Here is a 26,784-nt window from a genome sequence, read left to right as displayed (position 1 = left end):
TTTAGAAAAATTCATCTCAAATTGCATCATAGATTCCAAAGAATTTTAAATTATGCTTTTCACAAAATCTAAGCAAATAATAAATAATGGGTAGAGGACTAAACTCAGAAATCCTAAAGTATTACCTAGTGTTATGGCATTTTCTATAAAATCATGAAGAATTTTCTGCTCAAACATCCAAAACAGAATTCCATTCAAGTCCAGCTTTGTGAACCTTTGGGTTTATTGTGGTTATGTAAAAAGCAAGTATTATTCAAAAACAGAACATCACTGGGAATCTCCTTCCTCTAATGTGGTCCACCTTGTAGAAATGTTACCAAAGACCCTTCTATAGTCCATCTTCCCCCTTGTGTATACTCCAGTAACCTCTAAGACAGATGCATCTAAGGCAGGAGTGAGTAGTGACTTAGTCCCTTCTTCTAGGAGGGAGTATTAACAGCCTTATTAACATTAGTGTAGACCTGAACAATCACTGAATTGTACTTATTTTGTTTCCAGACATATGAGCCAAGGTAGGTCAACGTAACAATGGCTTATGATGGCAATGGCTGGACCAAAGAAATAGCTTCACTACAATACCCAGTTCTTTTAGCAATATCTCTGACTATAGACTCATTTTATTGTCATGAACCTATTTCTTCACATACAACATGATGAAGTTAGATTCTACCATTGCTTTGATCTTCTTTCAAATTCTGTTATTGCATGACAAGCCCTATAAGTATCTTCTTAGTAGGATTGAGAAACAAAGCTCCATGATGAGGTGTCTCTGCACAGATAATCTGCTGTCAGTCAGGTTGAAGCAGATGAAAATTTCTCTGTGTGTATGTGTGTATGATTTCAACATAGATTTAAGTATGGTCATTTAGGGAGAAAGAGATACATATTTAGGCAAAGTATGGGTGAGGGTTTTTCGTAAGAGAATATCATGTCTACATGTCTTAACAATAACCATGTGGATGATTTTGATGACTTTTGAAGTGACATTGTTCAAAGAGATCTCAGAATTTTTTTTTTTTAATGAAATCATAGGATGTTTCCTGGGGTACACTCGAGAGGATTATAGGCCAGTAAGACAAAACTATAGGTCACAATGTAACCAGGACCTTTCTATAGCCTTCCTCTAAGCTTCCTGAAGGTCTTGTGTTAAACTTACCTGTTTAAGTAGGCTTTATATCTTTCTTAAAGTCAATAGACCAGATAGCTTTCCTAAAGGGTGTTTTCCAACAGATCTGTTTAAATGACCTCTTAAAATAAACCTTTGAAACTAGAGCAAAATGAGTGAAAAAACTTGCTGACATTATACGTTGGTTGTGGTTGCCTGTGTTTGAATGCAATAAAGTGAATATCAACAACTGGATACTGGACTTCACAGGGACACACAGACAAGTACTTGTAAGTCCTATGGATGGCCAAAGAAGCCAACTTCAACTTTTAACCTTGTGTCCAACAAAACTAAGCATAATTTATCACTACTAAATCTGTTTTTAAGCATGGCCACGCCTTTATATATTCTTAAAATTTGTATTCAGGTTCTGAGTGTGAGGGTCTGGTGAAACCACTGAACTTGACCCTTCCATGAATAGAAAGAAAGGTTTATTGGGGAATTCAAACTGTCAGGCTGTCTTCCAGAAGACAAAGAAGAGTATCACAAAACAAAACAAAACAAAACAACAACAACAACAAAAAAAAAAAAGCAGGGAGACCCTTGCAAGTTTTTAAAAGACAGGTTGTGGGGAGGAGGGAGCCTGTAAGCCGGAACAGCCTTGGAGTCAGAGTAGTGGGAGTGGGACAGAACAGCCTGTGCGCTCCCATTGCAGGAGGTAGTTGACTGCAGAGGCCGCTAAGGGAAGTAATGGCTTCTCCTGACAGACAGAAACCCACTTTACAAGATTGCTGAGGAACGCTGACTTTAAGTAGCAGTCCTATTTACCCAGTCAGAGTCCAGGCTGAGCTGAGTCTCCACTGTCATTCAGGACACTGTCAGCAGCACTACTGTTTGGGTACCCACTTTGAACCTAGCACTGGGGAGAAGTCTAAGTGGGTTAACTGCTGGCCACAAAAGTGGGGAAGTTGAGTCTGAATCTTCAGAACCTACCTAAAACACACACCTAAAACGCAGTAGTAGCGTATGTGCTGGAGTCCCTGTGTTTGTACAAGGCAGTTTGTGGAAAACAGTATAGGATAATTCCTGGAGATGTGAGGGTCCACTACTCTGATACATGTAGCTGTGAACAACAAAAAGAAATCATTTAAAAAAATGTGGAAGGTAAGGACTGATAATTAAGGTTGTCTTCTAAATCCCACATGCATGCCATGACAAGTGTACCCCTGTTTTTTACACACATGCACATACATGAACATACACACATCATACACACACATACAAATAAAAATTTTGTCTGTCGTATGAGCATATACATATTCAGATTTCTGCCACTGACATTAATATCTCTGCTAGTATCACCTAGAAGGAGTTACTAATAAAAATGATTCCTAGAAATAAGTAAAATTTTGTAAATGGATAATTAATGTTTACTGATAACAGTTTTATATTATTTTTTTAAGCATGGGAAGAATGTAATATTCTACATTGCCTGGAGTCACAAAGATTCTAAACGAATAGCAACCTGCAGTGGGGATGGTTTCTGGTAAGCACTCTAGCTGATGGTAGGAAGTGAATCTGTATAGAAAGGACGCCTTGGATCATCTCAGTTGTCCATTCTATTTGTACAATATATCACTGTAAGTTTTATTTAAATCCCCACATAGGCACATGCTCTTTTGGTGTGATATATCATTATTAAAGAGCAATGCCATGCAAAAGCATTTCAAAATACAAAATGAACCAAATATAGGGTTTGTTTGTTTTGTTGAGACAGGGCCTCTTAAGGCTTAGGCTGGCCTTCAACGCCCTATGTAGCTGAGGATGATCTTGAACTCCTGATCCTCCTGCCTCCACCTCCCAAGTCTGGGATTACAAGTGTGTGTCACCATGCCTGGCACAGACTTTGCCTTCTAAATGAAAACACTGAACTGAAAGAACTGCCTTATAGGAACTCAATTTCCCAGAAAATTTAAGAGACGCTAAGTAATATAAAATACTCCCAGACTTACAGATTCCACTGTTTATAAAAAGATGAAAGCTATTGAAAACAGGAATATGACAGTGGGTTAAAAGGCCCTCCTGTGGAGCTAATTTCACTGTGCTTCAGACATACACGCTTTCTTAATTCTGACAAGCCCCAGGAAAAAGTGAATTTCCAAGTAAAAACCCCTACAGACACAATTACCTTGTTTTCAGTCAATGCTACTCCGTACTAGGAATGAAGTCATCATTGAGAGTTGCTCACTGAGGGTGGGGAAACTTGCCTTCATTAGAGTTTGCTGTACAAGGTCTAATTTTTTCACCCTCGTTTAGAAAATTACAACTGGAAGAAAAAGAACAAAGGTAAACAAAAGCATACTTCACAAGTCACCATGAGTGACTCTTCTCCGTAAAGAGTGATTTGATCATTGGGATATACTAACCTCGCAAAGACATGCTTAAGATTTCTTAAATTAAATAATCCATAATGAACTTTGCCATGCATCTTCAGGGCATTATTTAGCTCCATCTGTCAGCATTAGCCATCCCCAGTATGCAGGCCCCTCGTAAGTTTTGACAGGCCCAATGTAGTTCCAGCATCTTCCACGGAGATCTGGAGCAGCTTCTTGTATCTCCAAGGGAATCAATAGCACTTGGATTGTGGCAATAATAAAATAGGTTATCAGAGATTATTTCCTGTGATCAAATTATAAAGGATACTTTCCTGCATTAAGGATCTCTGAATTTAAGTTGCATTACTGAATATACATCGAGGAAAATACTGTAACATAAGTTTTGGTCTTGGCAAAATAGTATATTGAATGAACCCTGTGAATGAGCAATCAAAATAAATTTTAAGCAGTTAAATTTCAATCTGAAAATCTAATATATGTTATATCACATTTGACAGTACATAAAATTATATTTTTTCTATAATTAAGAAATCTTTTCAACAAAATAGCTTCTGAATCACTTATCACCTCTAATTTGATCTAAATGGATTATGGTAATTCATATTATGTGAAGTAGATTTGTAATTGGTATCATCATTTATGCATAACAGTTTTCTCTCCCACTCACTCACTGTGTGTGAGTCTGTGTGTGTGTGTGAGTCTGTGTGTATGTGAGTTTGTGTGTGTATGTGAGTCTGTGTGTGTTTGATTCTGTGTGTGTGTCTGTGTATGATTCTTTGTCTCTGTGTGTGTGTGTCTGTGTTTTGTGTGTGTGAGTCTGTGTGTGTATGTGAGTCTGTGTGTGTATGTGAGTCTGTGTGTCTGTGTGTGTCTGTCTCTGTGTAAGTCTGTGTTTGTGTGTTTGTGTTTGTGTGTGTGTGTGTGTGTGTGTGTGTGTGTTTCAAGGTCTCTCTGTATAACCTTGGCTGACCTAGAACTTTTTATGTAGACCAGGCTGACCTTGAACTCACAGACATCTAGTTGCCTTTGTCTCCTGAGTAGTGGGATTAAAAGCCTGTCCAACCACACCCAGTACCTCTTCTTCCTTTAAATGCTCTTTGCCATTTGCAGAGATGGCTTTTATCTCAGAATACTGACCCTTGAAACCTGCACTTCTGACTTTGTTTACCTGGTTTTAGTATCATTCGAACAATTGAGGGGAAAATTCTGCACAAGTACAAACACCCGGCTGCTGTGTTCGGCTGTGATTGGAGTCAAAACAACAAGTAAGTTTGCTTTCCCTAAATAACAATCATGTTTAAGAGACTGAATCAACCTTACAAGCTACTAGCATAGATTATACCTCTTCTCCTTGGATATCCCTCCCTTTATCTAGCAAATGAGGAGCATTTGTGACTGCCCATTTGTTTTGGCTGGTTGTAGTCCATGGTGCTTTCTTAGATGACTTGAGAATACTGATTTACCACCTTCAAAAGTATTTTATAATACATTGGAAAGAAACACACTGCTAATAAAACCACTGACATGGGAAGTGAGCCTATTCGATGTGTGACTGCAGGACAGAAATGCAGTCCTTTCTTTGATTTCTTTAGGGGTCTCTGCACTTCTGTGTCGGCTTCCTCCCTCCCCAGGACAGAAATGCGGTCCTTCCTCTGATTTCTTTTAGGCATCTCTGCAGTTCTGTGTCGGCTTCCTCCCTCCCCCAGCTTAGGCAACAGCCTCTGCATTGCGGAATTTCCCAAGATGGAGAGCTTCAGGGGGTGGATTTGAAAGACAAGCTTGCATGAGAACTACTTATCCTGTAAAAATCAGCTCTCCTTTAAAATTGAATACAAGTAAAATTCCCCTAAAATCGGACCTCCAACTGGCTGCATCTCAAATTATTTTGCTTAAAAGCTTCTTAAGATAGGGTATAAATAGTGTGTTTTAAAAGGAAGCTTTCTTTAGATATTGTCAAAAACAACATGAATTCTCTTATGCTTCCCTGCACTAAATATGGAAAACATAAAACAAATATTAAGAACATACTTCCTGAATCAAGTAATATACAATACAAAATAATGGATCTCTGTTTCTTCCAGTAGCTATGACCCAGTCAATAACAGAATTTATTAGTCTATAACTAGGTGATAGACAAAATCAGCTGATGACCAGTCCAACCTTCCCCATCATTTGTCTTGAAGATTAACAGACACTAACAACAAAAGCTGCCATGCCAGGGTGGCTTTGCTGGGTTTTTTTTTTTTGTTTTGTTTTGTTTTTGTTTGTTTTCCATACCCTATTATTTCACACTCTCTCATAACCACCAATGCTGGCTATACTTAGAAGAAAAGGGAAGCAGAGAAGCAGACTCAATCTCAGCAGGCTGAGACTGCTATATTGAAATGGCAAGGGGTCCCAACCTTTCCATGGGATGAAAGCAGATCACATTTAGAGGGGCTGAGGTCACACACACACTGCCACAAAGTATCAGGATCGGGCTAAGCACTTTTTTACAGCTGGGGTCTATTGCTCAATACAGCCTGACTCAGTTTCCTCTGTCTGAATATCCATATCTGTATATCCCAACATGCCTCTTCCAGATATGCAGTTTGAGTATTTATGTGGTTGGTTTTAGATTCCTTCAGAGTCCTTTTAGAAGTTGCGTGCTTTATTCTGTTTGCCTTTTCTCCAGCCACCTGCCGTTTTTTCCATGAGCACCGAGTCTGCACTTTAATCTACTGCTGTTTCAGCCAGTAACTGTGGCTCTGCAGTTGTTGGCATGCTTTTCTGGCCATGGCCTGGCTACTCAGGCTGCAGCCTGGTGGAAATTTTTTCCTGCAGGCACCAGCTCTGTGGCTGCCACCAAATACAGCTTTGAATTAAATCTCTCTCATTCTGTTTACCAATAAGACTCAGGAGTCAGAGGCTAGGTTGAAAACCTAGCCCAGAGAGGTTGAGTAGGAACTTGCTGACCTTCTCTCTTGGCCAGTTTCTCTGAAAGAGACCTGCCTTCTCTGCCAAAAAAACAAAAAACAAAAAAAAAACCTACCGCTCATAGTCCCTCCCAACTACTTCCTGTGCATTTCTCTACCATCTACCAGATACCCTCTGACTTTATGATTACTTTCTGTCAACTACTTGCTAACTCAGCCTCCTGACCCAAGGTGATTTTATTTAATTAATGCAAATGTGAACTCGGGGTTCACAGTATGGATTGAATATCCAGCAACAGTCTCCTTGTTTATACAGGTTGTCTTGGTTTTAAATAAGTGGCGCTGTTACCAGAAAGGTCACGAGGCACGACAAAACCCAGTATCAGAGATTTATTAGGAGGAGGGGACAGGGGACAGAAGAGAGCATGGCCAGGCCTGTGGAAGAGACACCTGAGGAAAAGGGGGGGGGGGAGGAGAGAGCAGAAGAGAGGGGAGGAGTCTGTGACCGGCTTTTTAAGGATTCTCCTGCACACGCACATGTGTGCTTACAGAGCTATGCTATGCATGCGCAGATTGCGTGACCACACCTCACACAGATGATGTAAGACATAAGACCCCTTACTTAGCTACTGAACTGCGCATGTGTGGTCATGCAGCTGGGGGAGTGGCAGAACCCTAACAGGTTGAACACTTAAAACATGGGTCTGAGGCCTGGGGATCCATCGCAGAGCTAGGGTGCTTGCCCAGCATATATGAAACCACAGTGCTTCTGCTTCCAGTGCAAAGAACAAAATAACCCCAAAGATCTGCACACACCATTCTTCTGGGTAAAGCCCTGAATATTCTCCCATTGAGTGTAGGATAAAAACACAAGCTCTCTTTTTAAGCTAAAAGGATTTATTAAATCTTGGAAGACAACTGGTATTGTAGTCTTAGAGAGAGCAACTTTTTAGTAATGAGTGAAAGATCCAGTCTTCTCCTGGTGGTTCTTCTTAGAAAGTAAAGAGAATCCAGAAGACCTCAAACTCTCTCCTTAGGAGAGACATTTTCATTTTTTGGTGGATGTTTTAATTTTTTTATTAGCGTATACAGTATTGGACCTCATTACTGCAGTGTCAGACAAATGTGTTTCTGTTCTCTCCTCCTATTTTCTCCCCCATATTCTTGAAACTCCTGTTTCTTCTCACCCCTCCCCAAAGCCTCTTTTCTGTTTTCACATCACACTCGTCCTATTGGCTCCCCAACTCCTCTTCCCCACCCCCTCAAGGTCTACCAGATTCGTAGCACATATCTACACTCACTCCAACTTATACTCATTATACTGACATTTAAGCCTGAATTTGAATATGAGGGAGCCAGGGTTACCTGACTTAATATAATACTTTCTAGATCGGTCCACACCAGGCACGACAGCACTACAGATTAGTTCTGTTTTATCAGATTTCTGCCTGTGCCTACAATGTGAGCTGTAAGAGAGGACTGTGTAAAGAAGCCACCCAGATGGTCACTCCATGATTTGGTGGGAGGTTTATTACTGTGGATAAGAAACCTCCAGAGGCATCTGGAAGAGTTCAGAGCAGAGAGAAAAAGAAACAGATTGGCCATGGCCAGGGTTAATGAAGAGGGGATGTGGAAAAACCATGTGAGTTATAACTAGGATTAGTAGCTAGGAGGAGGGAAGCCTGTGAACCCAGAACAGCCTGGGAGTTTCGGATAGAGGAGGAGGCGAGGTGGGCTAGTGATGGCTTTGAGATGTGTAACAACTACATTTGAATGGGAGATTGCCCCAGCCAGCAGGGTCTTCAACAGGGACCTGAAGGGAGGGCCAGAGAATGAGAGGGACAAGAGACACAAAGAATAAGAGCAAGACAGGATGTCTGATCAAGCTCCAAAATTTTATTTTCCTCTTAAGGCATATATAGGCGGGGGCAAAAAGGGGTGCAAGCAGGGAGGGGACTTGAATCATGGTTTGTTCAGCCAGCAGGGAATGTTGCTATGGGATTATTTATTCTTGCCTAACTGCAGCACAGTCACCTGATTTCTGAGAAGAGGTTCTGGTATTTATGAGACGAGGTTCTGGTGCTGTGGAGACGTAAGCAAGGCCTAGACTAGAAGAAGAGGAGAGAAGCCCAAATATGGCAGCATGTGTGTCAAGGGTTGCTTAGGCTTATGGCTCCCATCAGGAGCTGAAGAAGTCTGTAGGCCAGCATGGGCTTTGATATGCTGATAGGAGGGAGACACAGGTATCTGCTAGAGGCAAGGGAATGACTCTTTTTGGGCAGGATGAGAGGGAACCATTTTATAAATTACTAAGGAGTGCCAGATTTTATCCAACACCAAGAAATCCATCTATAGTCCAGATTAAACTGAGCCTAGACTCAGTTGTGGACCAAGTCAGTGGGCCTGGCCTTTTAGGGACCTGACATGAACCCTGCACTTCTTTCTCTAAAGCATCCAAGCATACAGACTACCAGTTTTCTGAACTAGCTAGTTGATTGTTTAACTCCAGAATTTCACACATGTTGTCCCCCTTTATATAACATTTTGTTCTCTGCCATATTCCAACCTAAGGTTGGACATACATAATTTCTACCTGGCTATCAGTAAAAAAAAAAAAAAAAAAAAACAAAAAACCTGCTTTTTAAATTTTTATTTTAATTTTTTTCTTTGAAATTTTTATACATGTATACAATATATTTTATTTACCATTCACTCACCCTTCCTCCTCCTCCCAGGAATTGCCTATCCCAACTCCACATCTTGCTAACAAATATTGTATAGAAAACTTTTTCATGACTTCAAAATCCTAACAATTTCCTCATAAAATATACATCAGTGCACATGATAAACTGAATTTTAATTGTGTAATTGAGTACATATTACTATTTCTCCCTCATAGATATTGTTCTAATTTGCTTTATTTTGTTGTGATAAAACACCATGACCAAAAGTACTTTGAGGAGGAAAGATATAGTCTGTGAGTGGGGACAGTTAGGGCAGGAATCTGGAAGCAGGAACAGAATCAGACCCTGGACGAAAGCTGATTACTGACTTACTTTCTGATCCACAGTGAACTACAATTCCTATGCAGTCTTACCACCTTCCTAGGATTAGTACTTCCCACAGTGCTGGGCCCTCCTGCACCAATTCGCAATAAAGAAAATACTCTATAGACATGCCTACAGCTCAGTTTGATGATGGCAGTTCTTCCACTGAGGTTCCCTCTTCCTAAGTGTTTCAAGTTGACAACCAAGATTAACTGTCACAATTGTGTACAGTCATTAGATATTGAAAAGCCACATCGTCCTATCATCTACAAAGGTCATGCTCGAGAACTGTTCAATCAAATCACACACACACAAAAGGTAGAGTTGCAAAAAAAAAAAAAAATCATAATGTTTTGAGTAACGTTAGGAGTTTGTATCAGGCCACATTCATAGTTATCCTAAGTCATTTGTGGCCATGGGATGAGTGTTGGACATGCCTGTCAGGGTAAGCTCTGTGAGATCACTGACTGTCTTATGTTGTGTTTAGCAGAATATTCTTAGCTAATACAGTCCAAAGTGTGTGAGTTCCCTCTTGTCTCTAGGGGCAAGCGGCTGCTTTAATACCGGGTAATGTAGCTGCTCCTCAGGTAGACTGTGTCCGGCAGGTCCATGAGTTCCTCAGTTTTGCTTAGCAGCCATAGTTCCTGCCCTAGCTCAGTTTAGACCGTCAGGTTTAAGTAGAATTATGCTCTTATTATTGTGAGAATGAACATATTAACAGATTGTCTTATATTTCCATGGGATTCTTATTTGCATCTAACCAAGTTTAAACTGGATAGAAAAGCCACCAACAAGGAATGCAAAGGTGAAGGTGACTTACTGTGACAGTCCTGGGCTGCAGTAAGTTTTCTCAGTTTCCTTCTGAGTCTTTGCTCTGCAGACCCATTCCACAAAAGGGAAAAAAAGGTCCATGGTGTATCATAATTATTAGGTGACCGGCAGATTAACGAATCTCATCACTCATCAGGTGGGACCCTTCTTAAGACAAAATAGTTTGAAAAATGTACTGTTTGAGTGAAAGTCAGCTTAGGATCTACAATAAGTGAAGCATAAAATCAACCAATTGACATTGAACACTGAGAATGAAACTACATGATTATTCATTTCTACAAATGAGCAGCTGCATAATTATGCATAATATATATATATTATATTAAGGAAGCAAGAATAGCATCTTTAGTAATTAGAACTGTGGCATATTTTAAAAATTGCTAGTAGTAATTAATCTTTGATTGTCATATTTTAACATTCCGTGGATGGCATTTCAGAGACATGATAGCCACTGGCTGTGAAGACAAAAATGTCCGGGTCTTTTACATAGCCACTAGCTCTAACCAGCCACTGAAAGTCTTTAGTGGGCACACAGCAAGAGTATTCCATGTGAAATGGTCTCCTCTGAGGGAAGGAATCCTCTGCAGTGGTTCTGATGATGGGTATGTATTTCTTAATTCTAGTTTTCTTGTACTTTAAATCATAAGCTTATAATTTCCCAAAAACGCATATGTTATATTACCAATTTATGGAGAAATATAAAATAAGTACTTGACACATAGGCAACTAGTAAGGAGACAAAATAAATTCTAAAAACTAAATTAAATCCTATTTTGTTTATACTGCCATTATATTCCTGATTTTAATTTTCTTGTTTATTTTGCTCATTGTGAATGCTTATTTTTAGCTTATTATCAAGAATATTCATAGAAAAATGATTGTAAAATGAAAAAAGATTTTAAATAAATCCTTATAAAATGAGATTAATTTATAACATTTTTATGTTTAATGTAAAAAACATTTGTACTCATCAAAACTGGCACGAAAAACTGACTGTAAAATTTAGCATAAAGAGAATCATTAGAAATAAGAGTAATTTTACACTTTTCTCTTTTGACAAGAGTTTCTGAAATCTTGTTTATGTCATTTACTTTTGAGATTTCTTTAATCACTATTTGAAGATAAAATTATGTTAAAATAATCTTACTTTGTACAAATTAAAGTCACAGTGCATAATACCTCCAGATTCACGTTGGATAGCTGAGAATTATCACCTTCGCTTCTTTGGGTTACGTTAGATTCAACTAAGAGAAATTATTTGAAATCGTGATTTTTAGTATGATTATTGTATGAAGTTGAATATACTTTTATTGATGAGATTATTCCAGTCTCTCAGCATAGACTTTAATATCTAAATTCTATTCTGCATGAAAAATTTTGTCATCTTATAATTTCCTAAGATATAATCTTTAAAAACATGAAATTTTCATTTTAATGACAATTATAAGTCTTTACTAAATTCAGCTGTGTTATTCCCATGTAGCCATCACCATTAGCATAGATGACATACGTTTCTAATATATGTATCTTTTACTTTTAAACAAAACAAAATGTCCTGGGCATCCTAGTTAGTTTTTATAGATCTAGTGGTTCATACTAATTCTATTCTTTTTTATTTATATAAATTCTAAAATAATGTTTTCCTTCTGTGATTTAAAATTTTTATGTAATGTATTATGATCATTTCCCTTCCCCTCCCCCAGCTCCTCTTTCATGTTCTTTCTCTATGTTTCTCTTCCCAAACAAAAATGAAAACAAAATAAAAATCAAAACAAACTGTGGTGATATATTGTGCACCCCAATATATTGTGTACCCTAATAAATTTATCTGGAGATCAGAGGACAGAGCCAGTCACTAGATTAGACACAGAGGCCAGACAGTGGTGGCACACACCTTTAATCCCAGCACTTGAGATCTCATATCTTTGCTTGGGAAGGACACACGCCTTTAATCCCAGGAAGTGATGGCAGGAAGCAGGAAGGTATATAAAGCGTGAGTACCAGGAACTAGAGGCTTTGAGCAGCAGTTCAGCTGAGATCCATTCCAGTGAGGATTCAGAAGCTTTCAGTCTGGGGAAACAAGATCAGCTGAGGAGTTGGCGAGGTGAGGTTGGCTATGGCTTGTTCTATTTCTTTGATCTCCCAGCTTTTACCCCAATATCTGGCTCCAGGTTTTTTATTGACTGTTTAGCAATTCATTTTACAACAAACAAATAAAAATAATACAAAAATACCAAAAATAGTTTTTTTTAAAAAAAATTCTAAAACATTGTATTTGGTATCTGTTAATAAATTACCAGTAAAAGTCAGGAAAAAACTATATTGGAATAGATAACTATAACATATTCATTTGTGTCAGCTGTAAAGAGAAAATTCACATCTTGAACATAAAATGCTTTTTAAAATTTTTATCGTTTTACATATATATGTATGTATGTATGTATTTTGCATGCATCTGTGCACCTTGTACATGCTTGGTGCCCAAGGAGGCCAGAAGAGGGCATCAAATCACCTGGAACTGGAGTTAGAGATGGTTGTGAGCCACCTTGTGGGTGGAAATTGAACCCCATATCTTCTGTGAGAGCCCCTATTGCTCTTAACCTCCCAGCCATCTCTCCAGCCCCATAAAAGGCTTTTTTTATATGTTAAGAAATAAGCATTGTGTTCTAATAAGACAATGTTAATATTTGGGATAAATTATAATTTAGACATAAAATTGTCTTTCAGTTCTGTTCGAATCTGGGATTATACTCAAGATGCTTGCATAAACATTCTCAATGGACACACCGCACCTGTGAGGGGATTAATGTGGAATACTGAGATTCCGTACCTACTAATATCTGGAAGCTGGGACTATACTATCAAAGTATGGGATACTCGGGAAGGAATTTGCCTAGACACTGTATATGATCATGGTGCAGATGTATATGGTAAATTTTTTTCCATGCATTTATTATTTTGATATAATTATGATGCTTATTTTTTGAGCAATGAAAGATTTTTAAACAAGTCACAGCTTTTCATTTTGAAATGACATTATTGCACATTGGAGAATACACATGTCTATTTTTTATAAAACTATTAGAATCATAAAAAACTAGCCAAAGAAGATGTTACAGATTATTCAAAAGATGACGCTCAATAGAATGTGGAGCTCATTCTGCAGGAATTATGTTTCTGTGTACATATATAGTGTGCACATATGCAGGTTGGATTTTGTCACTTCCCTTACTGCGGGGGTCTGTCAGAGGACCAGCCTTGATCTTTTGAAGGGTTATTAGGTGGAGGACAGAGGAATGATGAAATATTAGGTAGAAAGATAGACCTAGACAATGAGGAGAAAGACAGAGACACAGGATAGTTTCAGGAGGGCCCTGGGTCAATACCCAGCTGCTTTTGTTTATTCAAAAGGGCTTTTTAAACAACACCAAGGGGAGAGGCAAAAGACCCCCCCTTGCAAGATCAAATACAGAAAATACAAATACAAATGGGTAATTTGCTTTCTATTCCAAGCTTAGTTGTACTAACAATTGTTATACTCAAGAAAAAACATTGTCCACAACACTCCCAAATAAGGTAATGGATAGATGTATACCCCATACAGTCAAGTAGACTCTTCCAAATACCTAGTAACCATGCCTGTGGTCAAATTATCCCATTGTGCAGCCCTGCTGGGTAAAGCAAGCCCAAATTCTCTGACCCTGAGTAAGGTCTCAGTAGATAGCCTCTGTGGGCCCCCACACCTTACTCCAGAGGAAATTACAAAATATGAAATTAATAACATCACAGATACAGCTTATCTACTGTCTTACTTAGGGTTTCTATTGCTATGATGCAACACCATGACCAAAAAGCAAGTTGGGGAGGAAAGGGTTTGTTTGGCTTACACTTCAGCATTGCTGTTCATCACTGAAGGAAGTCAGGACAGGAACTCTATCAGGGCAGGATCCTGGAGGCAGGAGCTGATGCAGAGATCATAGAGAGGAGCTGCTTACTGGCTTGCTTCCCAGCTTGCTTCCCATGGCTTGCTCAGCCCACCTTCTTAGAGAATACAAGACCAGCAGCCCAGTCATGGCACCACCCACCATGGGCTGGGCTCTCTCTCCCCTATTGATCACTAAATGAGAAAAAGCCTCACAGCTGGATCTCACTGAAGCATTTCCTCAACTGAGGCTCCTTCCTCTGATGACCCTTAGTGTGTGTCAAGCTGACACACAAAACTAGCCAGTACATCTATCCATTACCTTATGTGGGGTGTTGTGGGCAATGTTTTTTTTCTCGAGTATAACAATTGTTAGTGCAACTAAGCTTGGAATAGAAAGCAAATTACTCATTTGTGTTTGTATTTTCTGTCATTCTTAAGCCTTGCTGGGAGTAAGTAGGCAGATTAAGAGTTAAAAATACGTTCTAGGGAAAGTGGACCAAATCCATGCATTCACAACCATATGTTTTCCCTCAGTAGCCTTCTAGTTGAGGTTGTGTGGCTCTAGCCCTAGTGAAGGACTGAAGGCAGTCAGTGACTGCTGAGGGAGGAAAACCAGTTTGTTCCAGGGATGAATATTCAGTAGGTCACCTGATCTCAAGTGGTCAGCCCTAAGCCTATGTATATATGAACAACACTAGATAGGATTAGCAGGCTGTGTGTATATATAAACACACACATATATACATATGTATATATGTGTGTGAAACGATAGTTGTACAAGAATACGTCTGAGTCTGAGGAATAGGGAGTGGGAGGGGGAAGGAGTAGAATACTATAGTACTCATTTATGAAATTCCATATATAATATAAAAATATTCTTATAAAATATAGTATCTGCATATATAATCCTTTTTCTGATGTCTGAACTTAAAAGTCTCCAGCTTTTCATTTTGAAACTAGAAGTTTCATTTATTCATCTGTTAATTCATAGATTTCATGAGCCCAAATGGGATTATAGTGCACTTACTACTTAACCAAATGAAATTTTGCTCTCTCCTAATCATACATTTCTAACTCTATTTATACTAAGCAACAACGTATTAGCTTCTTGTATTAATTAAATGCAAATGGAAGGTTTGCTCAGAGAGAGAGCTTTTGAGTTACTCACACTTTCTCGTGACTTGGATTCTGTCATAGTTCAATGGTTGCCTTTTATTAAAACAGCCTTTTGTTTCCCCTTCAGGTTTAACGTGCCATCCAAGTCGTCCCTTCACTATGGCTTCCTGCTCCCGCGATTCTACAGTGAGACTCTGGTCTTTAATACCTTTAATCACCCCTTTACAAATAAATATTCTGGCAGACAGATCTTGGGAAGAAATTATCGGGAGCACTGGTATTGAATATGTGCATGCATTTGATTTTATCTTTAAACAATGTTTTCTAAGAAACATTTCCTCACTGAATCGTGTTTTTTCCTCAGACAATGCTGTAAAACAAGGCACTCCTCCTCTACTGTGTGGGAAAGTGTCACGAGACATTAAACAAGAAGTAGAAAAACTAACGTGTAACCCTCGAGTGAAAAAGCTAAGATTGTTTTCACAATGTTTATCAGTAAGTATTACAGAAATCATAAGTGGACATTGTCTCATTAGGCAGAATAAGTCACCACAACTCTTACCTTTAAACTGTAGCGTGTTTGCATTCACCATCCCAGCTCAGTTACACACATTTTAACATGATCTGTATGATATTAGAGAGCAGATCTAAAACCAGAAGGAAGAAGTGAGAATGTGTACTTAGTTTTCTGTTAATTTTTTAATTTAGGGAACTATATGATAAAGTGTCTCTGAGAGGCTAAAATACAGTGAGGATTTCTCTTCTGTGAGGATTTCTCTTTGGTTAGTCCATTCCTACTTCAGCCTCCAGGTGGCAGTGACAATTTGTGGAACTTGGTTGCCGTGATCCAAGGACAAGATGACAGCTTGCTTCCTCAGAACTACTGCAAAGGAATGATGCATTCGAAACACCTGATTAAATTTAAAACGGTAAGTGAAGTACGCAGCATGGTATACTCAAACAAAAGTTTCCCTGTTGTACGATTAAAGCAAGACAATCAGTGGTAGACTGAACTAAACACTGAGAAGATAAAGTAGTGAGACTAATAATGAAATATGAACTATTTGAGCATAGGTTAAGGTGGCCATAGTTTGTATAGACTGAATTCCATGGGTCTTCAAGTTGAGTTGGGACTCCATGACAAGTTTTATCTTTACCCTGTTACCTCAGATGGTCATAGCTTAGCTTATGGACTATTAGCTACCATGTACCTGAGATATATACATCATTAACAACAAAATCTGACCTGGGAGCTAAAAAAAAAAAAAGCAGTAATATATATATTTTTAATGAATAACAGTGGTTCAGACAGCAAGAAAATCATACTAGGACTCAGATATGATGGTTGCCTTCATAAAAAGAGAATTCTTAAGTCATAAAGGAAATGTCTGAGAACTATTTTAGAAAAACAGGTTTACAATATAGGAGCCCAAGTAAGCCAGTAGTTCTTCACTCTCATTGGAAAGCATTTTCATAGGTCTAAAGAGTTGCATCTCACCACCTTTGGCTTATGGAATTCTAGATAACCCACACTGGGAGAGAGTAAGGGGAGTGGGATGTACCTCTTCCAAAGTGCTTACTCCATGAACTGGTCAAAACATTACAAAGACTATCATATTTTACAGATAAAAATATCGCTTTAAAACATTTAATTTCCAATATTACATGTTTTTAGAATATCTCTTCTCATATCCATTCATCTATTTATAATTTTCTTCTCAGTCTGAAGCCCAAGAACTAACAACAATCAAGATGTCTAAATTCGGTGGTGGTGTTGGTGCACCTACTAAGGAGAAAAAACTGAAGGAAGCTGCAGAAATACACCTGAGATTGGGACAAATTCAGAGATACTGTGAACTCATGGTAGAGCTTGGAGAGGTAATGTGCGATTAAAGGAAAAGTAATGTATTTACATAGTACCCCACATATTAGGAACGTAATTGATTCCATATACGAGTTAATTTTCCCATATGTAATTACTTTTTTGCCAAGCTGGTGTCGAGAGCACAACATAGGGAAATAGTAAAGTGAGGTCTCCAGGGTAACAACATCAGTCCCACTTAGAAACACCCATGTCTCATGCCAGACCTACAAAGATATAAATTGTGGTGTGCAGTTCAACCATCTGTGCTTGATTTTATAAGCCCTCCTGGCTCTTCTCATCTATGCTGAAGTGTGAGAATTGCTGCCAAGATCTTTTGAATGTATCTGTGTTGGCTAATATACTCAGAGTAGAATCTCCTCCATGCGTCACCATGAGACTCCACCCTGTCCCAAAGAGGAATTTTTCAGTGGGTGCATTTAAGATGCCATAGGGATTGGTCCAATTTCTAGAGAAGACTAAAGCAACAACGCACATTTTCCAGAAAAGTTTAGAATGAGTATGTACAAATAAAATTTAGAATACAGGCTTCCTTTGACAGGTAGGTACTGAATGAAGTGGGATATGGAGACAGAAAAGGGGGATTCCATTCTTCGGTCTGGATACTGATTACATGGTCATGAAAGTTCATTAATCTTTTACCTTTTATTCAAATGTATTTTAGATCAGGAGAAATTATCTCTCTACCACAACAAAACAAAGGGTGGCATGGATACAATGCTCTATTACTTTTTAAGAACCTCGAAGTTGGTAACATTTTTATGACCAAGCATGGTATTAAGGAGATCTAGAGAGGACCTGGAGGGGGCTCAGTGCTTTGGAGTGCTTGTTGCTCTTGCAGAGGGCAGAGTTTGGTTACCACTGCTCTCACAAATAACCATACCTCCATCTCCCGGGAATCTGACCCCTTCTTCTGGCCTCTGTAGTACCCATACTCATGTGGCCTGCACTCACATAAACACACACATACATATATCCGTAAATAAAAATAAAAATCAATCTAAAACAGAGGAACACACAAATAACATAAGTAAAATCAACATACAGTTAAAGTGTATCAAAATGCAATTTAACCTACCCTTTTTTTATAACTTTCAATTTACTTATAGATGAACAATGAATTTTTTTACCTAAAATAATAAAATATCCTAATTATTACAAAGGCACATAGAAGTATTTAAAAGTAATGAAAATTTTTCTTTATCACATAGTGACAATTTGATTAAATGTTTCATTTTCAACAGAGCCCTTAAAGTCAAGATGACAAATGAATAAATAAGTTTTGGGACAGTGGTACAGTTCTTCGTTGATATTTGTTTGTATTTGAACACATGAGATGCTAAACTCTTTTAACTCCACCCTTTTCTCCATTGGGGATCTATTTATGACGCTGTATAGTCGTACTGTTGTGCGCATGCTGATGGCCTCAATGATTCCTGAAATCCTACTTGAATTCTTCAGAAATCTGAGTGTGTTTCTGTTTACTTGGCATCACCCTTCTAAGAACAGTTTCCAGTTCAGTAAATACTTAATACTATGGGATTAGGAAAGCATTTCACCTTTTCACTTACAAGATTTATTTTTTTTTATTGAAACAGCTTAGTGAATTCAAAGTTCATCTGCATTTCCACTTTTATTCTTCCATTCTCCCTACAATAAAGACTTCTTTAGTAAAAACAAATTTAAGGAACCTTTTAATTAACATGAATTAGATACACAGTTTTTAAAATGGTTATCATATAATGCATACCCACACAAGCAAAAATGTATATAGATAAATAAAAATAAATACATTATTTAAATTTTAACTTAAAATCTTAAGTTAATTACCAGTCTTGTAGCCTTAATTGCACTGTAAACCCCAGTGCTTTGGAAAGCCTTAATTAAATGAAGCTTTCATTTATGCACTGATACTTTAAAATATTTTCTCTTCCATTTCTCATTAGACCTCAAACCCATATTTTGAAGTAACAATAATAATCAGTTTTAATTTAATAATGAGCTTCTTCAAATGTTGTCCAAATTATAAAGTGACAGGATGTTTTAAATTTTTTTTTTTTTCGAGACAAGGTTTCTCTGTGTAGCTTTGCGCCTTTCCTGAAACTCACTCTGTAGTCCCGGCTGGCCTCGAACTCACAGAGATCTGCCTGTCTATGCCTCCCGAGTGCTGGGATTAAAGGCATGCGCCACCACCAGCTGGCGTCAGGTTGTTTTAATTTTAAAGAAAGCATGGCAGTAAATAACATTTACACAATGAGTAAATGTTTTTTACATTTATACAATAGAAATGAAACATTTATTCAATAAAAGAGACTGATCCCTCTTTCTAAGTTTGAAGTTGGATTTTCCCTGAAATAGAATTTCATGTATTTTACTTTTACAATATGTAGGTATTTACCCCTTTTGGACTACATTAAATAGTTTACAATTATATTCCTGATAGTCTAACAATCCTAAAAATTATTTATTATTAACATGAATCTCTAAAAGTCTGTTTAGAATTATATAATGCAATCTAAAAGTGTACATTTCTTTTCTTGCTCAATTTTGTAGTGGGACAAAGCCCTGTCCATTGCACCTGGAGTTTCTGTGAAATACTGGAGGAAGTTAATGCAGAGGTAAAAACGACAGTCCATGTCCACAGGGAGATCTTAAAGTTATATATTGACATAGAAAGAACATACAAATATGGTAGCAGTTCTTAATAGTTCTTATACCTATGTTATATTAAATAATAAAAGAATTTCGTATAATAATTAGATGAATTGTTTACAAATCATTTGGTATTATTATGTTTATCCTGATCACTAATGACTATAGTAGGCAGAAGTTTCTCCTTACCAATGGAGAAAAACAAAGACCAGCAAATTACCAAATATGTATTCCTACTGAAGTATCCATGGGAAGATTTTCAGAAGGTTATCAAAAGCTTATAGAATACTATTCTATGTATAATTGCAACTATCTGAAGACACTAATTCTTGCCATGTCTCCATGTTATGTCTAAGGTAATAACGAAAGATTTGTCTGACCACTGAAGAAACTTTGAGTACATTTAAAAAGAAACCACATTTTTCTCCAGTTATATTAGTTTCCTAGAATTACTGTAACAAATGGCCACAAACTGGGTTATAATTTCACAGTTCTTGAGGTTAAACATCCAAAATCAGTTTGTTGGCAGAGTTGTTTTAACACTGGAGGCTCTGAGGAAGTAAATACCTTCTGGTGGCTGCTGCAATCTTCAGCATCTGCTAGCTAGAGACGCATCACTGCTATCACTTGATTTATCCACTGTGTTTCTTTGGCCAAATTTATTTTTCCTTAAAAAATTATTCATACTGAAATTTAGGCCTACCTTATCCTAATTTGGTGTAATCCCCTATTAACTTAGTAAAGTACATGGGAAAAGATTGTATTTCATTGTAGGATTGCATTCAAGGGCTCCACATGTTAAGAGTTAAATGTATGCCTTTTTGGAGCTCATTTATACTCAGAACACATTTTATCTAATCTACCATTCAGCAACTGTATATTTTATACCCATTATGTGGTTATGTACTGATCTCTGTGCTAAGCCAGTAGAGTACTATTAGAGAGTAATTCTCTTTCTTTTGCTATTATAAAGAGAAATTTGAGAGTTTTTTCTTTTAAGACTTGGTTTAGGAAAAATCCTGTTTCTGGTCATGTGCATAAAGTAAAATTAGTAAAGGCTAAGCAAGAAAGCTAGAAGGATGTGTACAGTTTGCCATGGGAAAGTAGACGGTTGGCTAGCATCCAGTCTTCCAAAAATAGGATAAGTAGTACACCACTTGCTTGAACCTTTAAGCTCCCAGAATGCCAGATACTTTCTATACTTTATTAACATACTTAGGAATGATACTGTTCCCATGAATGCTTACTAAATTCAAGCTAGTAGTGACTTATTACATAAGACACTATTTTGCCTCAATATAAACTTAAGTGAATGTCACTTAGGAACAAGGTATAGTCACTCACTCATTGTTAATAACAGGTAAAACTAAACAATATTTGTTATTTTGTATGATTGCCAATGCACTTTTGTAGAATCTTTACCATATTAATATTTGAATATAATGTTTTTAATGGTAGGTATTTATGAGATAAATGTTATCAACCTTCAAATATAGTATAAAGGAAGACATCTGGCATAGACTTGTATTGTACTAGCTACCACAAATTAAGAGAAGCTAATGGAAGGCACTAGACAAAGTGATTGAGACCTAGTCAGTAGAGAAAAGGAGTTAAAGGTTGTAGCTGGAGTGCAGGGTCTCAGGCATGGGTACCTAATGGGAATGGTAAAGAAGCAAGACCTAACTATTCTAGGCTTTTTAACATTTAAGATTTTTTCTTGTTCCTAAGACCAACAGAAGGTGTTAAAGGATTTTTAACAGGGTAGAAAGTGACCAACTCAAACTTTCATATTGAAAATTCACATAAGCTGAAGAATGAGGCAGATTGGAGAAGGTCAGTAGCAGACACGAGAGCAGTTCAGTGGCATCTGCTCCTTCTCCTCTGCTCCAGGAGTCAACAGTGGCATGGAAGCCTTCCATAGTGAAAGGGATAAAGAAAGGCTGACAAATTTGACATACTTAAGACTTAAAATGAACTGGCTTTAGTAATAGACATGAGGGATTGTATAAATAATTCTTGGGCCTTAGGTTTGAAAAAAATGGGTACATGTTGCTTGCTGTTGACTGAGATTTCAAAACAAAGCAAAGTACCAACAAAACTTAGGCATACTTGAATTAAGTAGCACATGAGATTGTTAGTTTGCTTTGAGCTTGTTGAGTTGAAGATTACCTTGTTATTTTCATAGCAATATATAATAAATATTACTTATGTGGCCCATACAAGAAAGTTAGACCACCCTAGCATATAATTTTCCTTAGTAAGTGTTGGAAGGTCAAAGTTTTGGGCAGAGAAGATATAAAGCAAGGTTAGAATAAGTTCAATAGGACAGGAGGAACATACTGGAATATAGAAAAAATTTCCAACTGTATCTTAAAAAGCCAACTTGATTTTTTCTTTTGTTTCTTAAATGTTACTCAGTTAATGGAGTGCTCTCCTTGAATGCACAAATCTATGGGATCGATCCCCAGCACCCTATAAATTGAGCATGTGGCACGTGTCTGTAATCCCAGCACATGGACATGGAAGCAGAAGGAATATGAGTTCAGGGTTATCCTCAGCTATGTAGTGAATTAAAGACTAGACTGGGATACATATGACACTCTATCTAATAGATAGATAGATAGATAGATAGATAGATAGATAGATAGATAGATAGTAGGTAGGTGGATAGATAAATGATAGGTAGGTAGATAGATGATAGGTAGGTAGATAGATAGATAGATAGATAGATAGATAGATAGATAGATAGATAGACAGATAAACTAAAAGTGTTCCAAGGGAAAATTAAGTATTTTATAGAGTTTTTATTCATATTCCTATTCATATTCTACATTTAAAATATGAACTTTGGTCTTTATGAAACCTAGAACTTTTAGACATGTTTTTTAAAATATCAGTCCAAATTGAAAAACATTACAACTAATATTTCAGTTAAATTTAGAATAATAAAGATAGTTTTTATCTCTTTAGGAGAGCTGACCAGTTAATTCAGGAAGATAAGGATGATGTCATCCCATACTGTATAGCCATTGGTGATGTGAAAAAACTGGTCAATTTTTTTGTGTCCAGAGGTCAGCTTAAAGAAGCTCTGCTTGTTTCACAGGTATAAACACATAAGCATGCCAGGTAAATACATTGGTGGCTGGATATGGGGAATGGAGAAAGCCATGGGGGTCATGTGATGGACAAGCACAGATTGCTTGTTGTATTCAGAGCACTTTCCCAGCCGTCTGCCTTAACACTTCAGTCATGCTATCCTAGCCTGGTCACACTGGAGTTATTCTAGACACTATAGACAAACATTCCTGTCTATCTGCAGGTGTCTCTGTTCTGATCGTCTCACTTAAAGTTTGAACAATCATTTCTTTAATCAGTTACTTGAAATTTGATGTTAGTACTCACAATAGAGTTAATATTGTCTCTTTCTGAGGTTGTTTACAAAACAGACTGTATACTGCAAACATGATTTAAGTAGAATTTGTTCAAAACAATAGCCTGGACCCACGGGGTAGGTTCAATGTCTAAAAGTGCTTTCCACACAAAGCCCTGCAACCTGAGTTTGATTCCTGAAACTCACAAAGCCAATGTGGTAGTTGTTGCTGTCTGTATCCAAGCACTCTTACTGCAAGCTGAGCAGCTGAGACAAGATAATTAGCCAGAAGCCAGAGCGTGCAGTGCAGAGCAATGACAGAAAGTAGAGAGACTGAGCATCAAAACAGGTGTAAGGAAAGAACTGACACCGAAAGTGTTGTTTTCTGCATGCCCACACACCCATATACACAGATTCACATGAAAATACCCAACGTGTGCACACGCACGCACATACGCATGCACACATACACACACACACACAAACACACAAACATGCGTGTGCTTGTGTGCAAGGGTAAGTATATCATCTATAAAAAAAAAATAACCTGAAGTCGGTTGTCAGTAATTATCTAATGATTAATTAAAGCTCCAATTGAATTCTAGGCTGCCTGTGAAGGAAATATGCAAACCTTACATGTTTCTACACCTAAGGAAGCTTCAAGTTCTGATGATATCTACAAAGAAGATTTTAACGAGTGAGTAATGTGTCTTTGTTCAGGCCATTATTTTATGGCTGTTTTCCCGTTAGAAGTTTTGAAAGTGAGGTCATTCAGCCTCCTCTTGTGAGGTGAGCACTTGCTATCTAGTGTTTAGATGCATTCCTTGCCACCATCTAGTTCCATGACAAAATCCATCCCTATGAATGAAAAACTGCTGGGCAGATAGACACAGCCCCTAAACGCTCAAACTTTCCAAGGGGGGAGCAATGGGAACACCTAATGAGTTTAAAACCAGAGCAAGACATGTTATAGAGGAGGGGTGACTTCGCTGTAAAAAGCAGAAATCACAATATCCAAAATCTCTCGGTAACCACATTTGCCAATGTTAGTGCCTAGAATTCCAATTTATTCTTCTTTTAAAAGAAGAAATCCTTGTAAAAAGTTAGGACTTAAAATTTTATAGACTTTCAACCTTTTCCTTAAATTACTTTGCTTATCTGTAGCTGGAAGTTTTCTTGTGTCCTGCCCAGTCCTACAGCCACTCAGACCCAAATAAACACACAGAGGCTTATATTATTTTCAAACCATGTGGCCTAATGGCTCAGGCTTCTCACTAGCTAGTTCTTACATCTTAAATTAACCCATTTCTACACATCTATACTTTGCCACGTGGCTTGTGGCTTACCAGTACTTTACATCTTGTGTCTTCTGGCAGTAGCTTGTAGCATCTCCTCAGCTCTGTCTTTCTCCTTCCTCTCTCTCTAGCTGGAATGTCCCACTTAACCTTATTCTGCCTCACCATTGGCCAAACAGCTTTATTTGTCAACCAATCAGAGCAACACATATTCACAGCATACAGAATGACATCCCACAGTACTTATCTGTCTTTCCCATGACTTTTCTAATGGTTCCTATTATTTTCCAAGACAATGTTATACTTAATTGTTTTAGGCTATCCACCATGTAGCAAACAATTGTGAAATGTTAAACAAGTGTTGCTTTTTGTGTCTTAGCTGCTGTTCTTTGCTTTCTTTCTTCTAAACTTGGTGTGTTAAAGATGTGTTTATGCTACATCGTGGATATTAACTAAATTTTTTTTAAATGTCATTTCAACCTTGATTTTTCTATAGTCAGCCTGTAGCTGTTAGAAATTATCCAATGAAGAATGGTAGATAACACAATCATGTTTTGACTACCCAAGTCTTTCTGTTGGCACTTGTAGGGACCAAGACTGGGCAGAGCTTTATATCACACATTCTGAAAGACTGGTTGCCTAACTGAAATCTTAAATCAGACTTAAATCTAAAACAAGGATGTAAACTGAACTATTTGTTCTCTTAATTACCTTAAAAGGACATTAATTCATATTTTATGATAGAATTGCTAAGTTAATACTGATTACTCTTTTTTCTTTCTAGGCTTCTACACAAAGTCATACATGAGCTGGCAGAATGGTATTTTCAGGATGGCCGGGCAGTATTGGCTGCATGCTGTCATCTTGCTGTAGATGATATTGAGGTACAATAGTTCAAAGTGGTGCATATAGCTCAAGGGTTCTGAACATGTGGGTCAGTGACCCCTTTGGAGTCAACTGACCTTTTCACAGGGCTTACCTAAGGCCATTGGAAAGCACAAATATATACATTACAATTCATAACAGTAGCAAAATTGAAGTTATAAAGTAGCAACAAAATAATTTTATGGTTGGGGGTCACCACAACAGAGGAACTGTATTAAAGGATCACATTAGGAAGGTTGAAAACCACTGATGTATTGAATAACTCTCAGATATGTCATGGTGCTTGAGCAGGGAAGACCAGATGGCATCTAGAGTTGTATGCTTCCAAGACTCATGATGAATTAGAACATGAACATACTACGTGCTTTCTTGTTTTATCTATTTTTCTTACCGAATAAATATTTGTAAAAATCTAGGCAATAATTTAGTATTGTTGTATAATCTAGAAGAAGCTTTTAAGATTTTATATTCTCTTTTGATGGAGACCAAATGACATGTTCAGGATACTGGACAATATTATAGGAGCAAACAGATTTGGATCATGGCTCATTGACAGAACATTTGATTAGCATGTATGAAGACTTAGGTTCCATCACTAGCATTGCAAAAAAATTAAATTAAATTCTAAGCTGAAAAATAAACTGCATTTCTCACCGTCAGCTTCAGTTTTTCTGTCTGAAAATTGAAATTATTATTGGGTAGGTACTTTATTGAAATATTATATTCAACATATTTAAGAAAATTAGTATCTAGGCCAATATTAATTAGTCTGCTTATGAGCTTGGATGAAAATGACCATTCCACCAAGTATCTATGCAACTGAAGGAACTGTTTTCTTACGAACAAGCTTGCTATGGCATACCTCATCCGTGGGAATGAACTAGAGCTGGCAGTCTCAGTGGGCACTGTCCTGGGAGAACCTGCGTCCCCAGCAACCCATTATGCCCTGCAGTTACTGGCAAGAAAATGCATGATGATTCCAATGTGGTAAGAAATTTCTAATGGAAAGAGTAATTTTGCAGTTATGGCATGCATGTTAGAAAAGTATAAACTACTTTTAAAAAGATAATGTGAAGAATATATTAAGTATGAGTATCTATAGCTATAATATCTATATCATCTATCTATGTGTATATATTTGAGATATCATTGTGAAAGAAAGTGTGGCAGGGAAATGAAATCTATCATGACCCTTTCTGAGCTAGGCTTGTTATAGTTTTCTAATACTTCAAGTATTATAATATCATGAGACAATAAATGTTTATTTTTCAACATTATTAGGGTCACCAATTCCCACTATTAAAAATTTTCACATCTATTCCTAGTCTTGTCAAATCTTGTGTCTTACTTTAAGACTGAGAAACA

At 37.5% G+C, this 26,784-nt stretch overlaps 1 protein-coding gene across 1 annotated transcript in view; it reads left to right on the top strand.

The window, feature by feature from the left end:
• Wdr17 (WD repeat domain 17) overlaps nt 1-26,784 on the top strand; it is a 55,614-nt gene that overhangs the window by 27,571 nt on the left and 1,259 nt on the right. The window contains exons 10-22 of the mRNA XM_059245019.1: nt 2,569-2,651; nt 4,680-4,766; nt 10,732-10,896; nt 13,022-13,224; nt 15,463-15,612; nt 15,700-15,830; nt 16,139-16,264; nt 17,058-17,213; nt 19,771-19,835; nt 22,840-22,972; nt 23,845-23,936; nt 25,319-25,418; nt 26,267-26,406. Of these exons, the coding sequence (XP_059101002.1) occupies nt 2,569-2,651; nt 4,680-4,766; nt 10,732-10,896; nt 13,022-13,224; nt 15,463-15,612; nt 15,700-15,830; nt 16,139-16,264; nt 17,058-17,213; nt 19,771-19,835; nt 22,840-22,972; nt 23,845-23,936; nt 25,319-25,418; nt 26,267-26,406 (1,631 nt within the window). The remainder of the gene's footprint in view (nt 1-2,568; nt 2,652-4,679; nt 4,767-10,731; nt 10,897-13,021; nt 13,225-15,462; nt 15,613-15,699; nt 15,831-16,138; nt 16,265-17,057; nt 17,214-19,770; nt 19,836-22,839; nt 22,973-23,844; nt 23,937-25,318; nt 25,419-26,266; nt 26,407-26,784) is intronic.

The sequence above is a fragment of the Peromyscus eremicus genome, chromosome 17 (assembly GCF_949786415.1).
Source record: "Peromyscus eremicus chromosome 17, PerEre_H2_v1, whole genome shotgun sequence".
NCBI classification, from domain to species: domain Eukaryota; kingdom Metazoa; phylum Chordata; class Mammalia; order Rodentia; family Cricetidae; genus Peromyscus; species Peromyscus eremicus.
The sequence above is the reverse complement of the archived record's forward strand: the minus strand, read 5'-3'. Positions and strand labels throughout refer to the sequence as shown.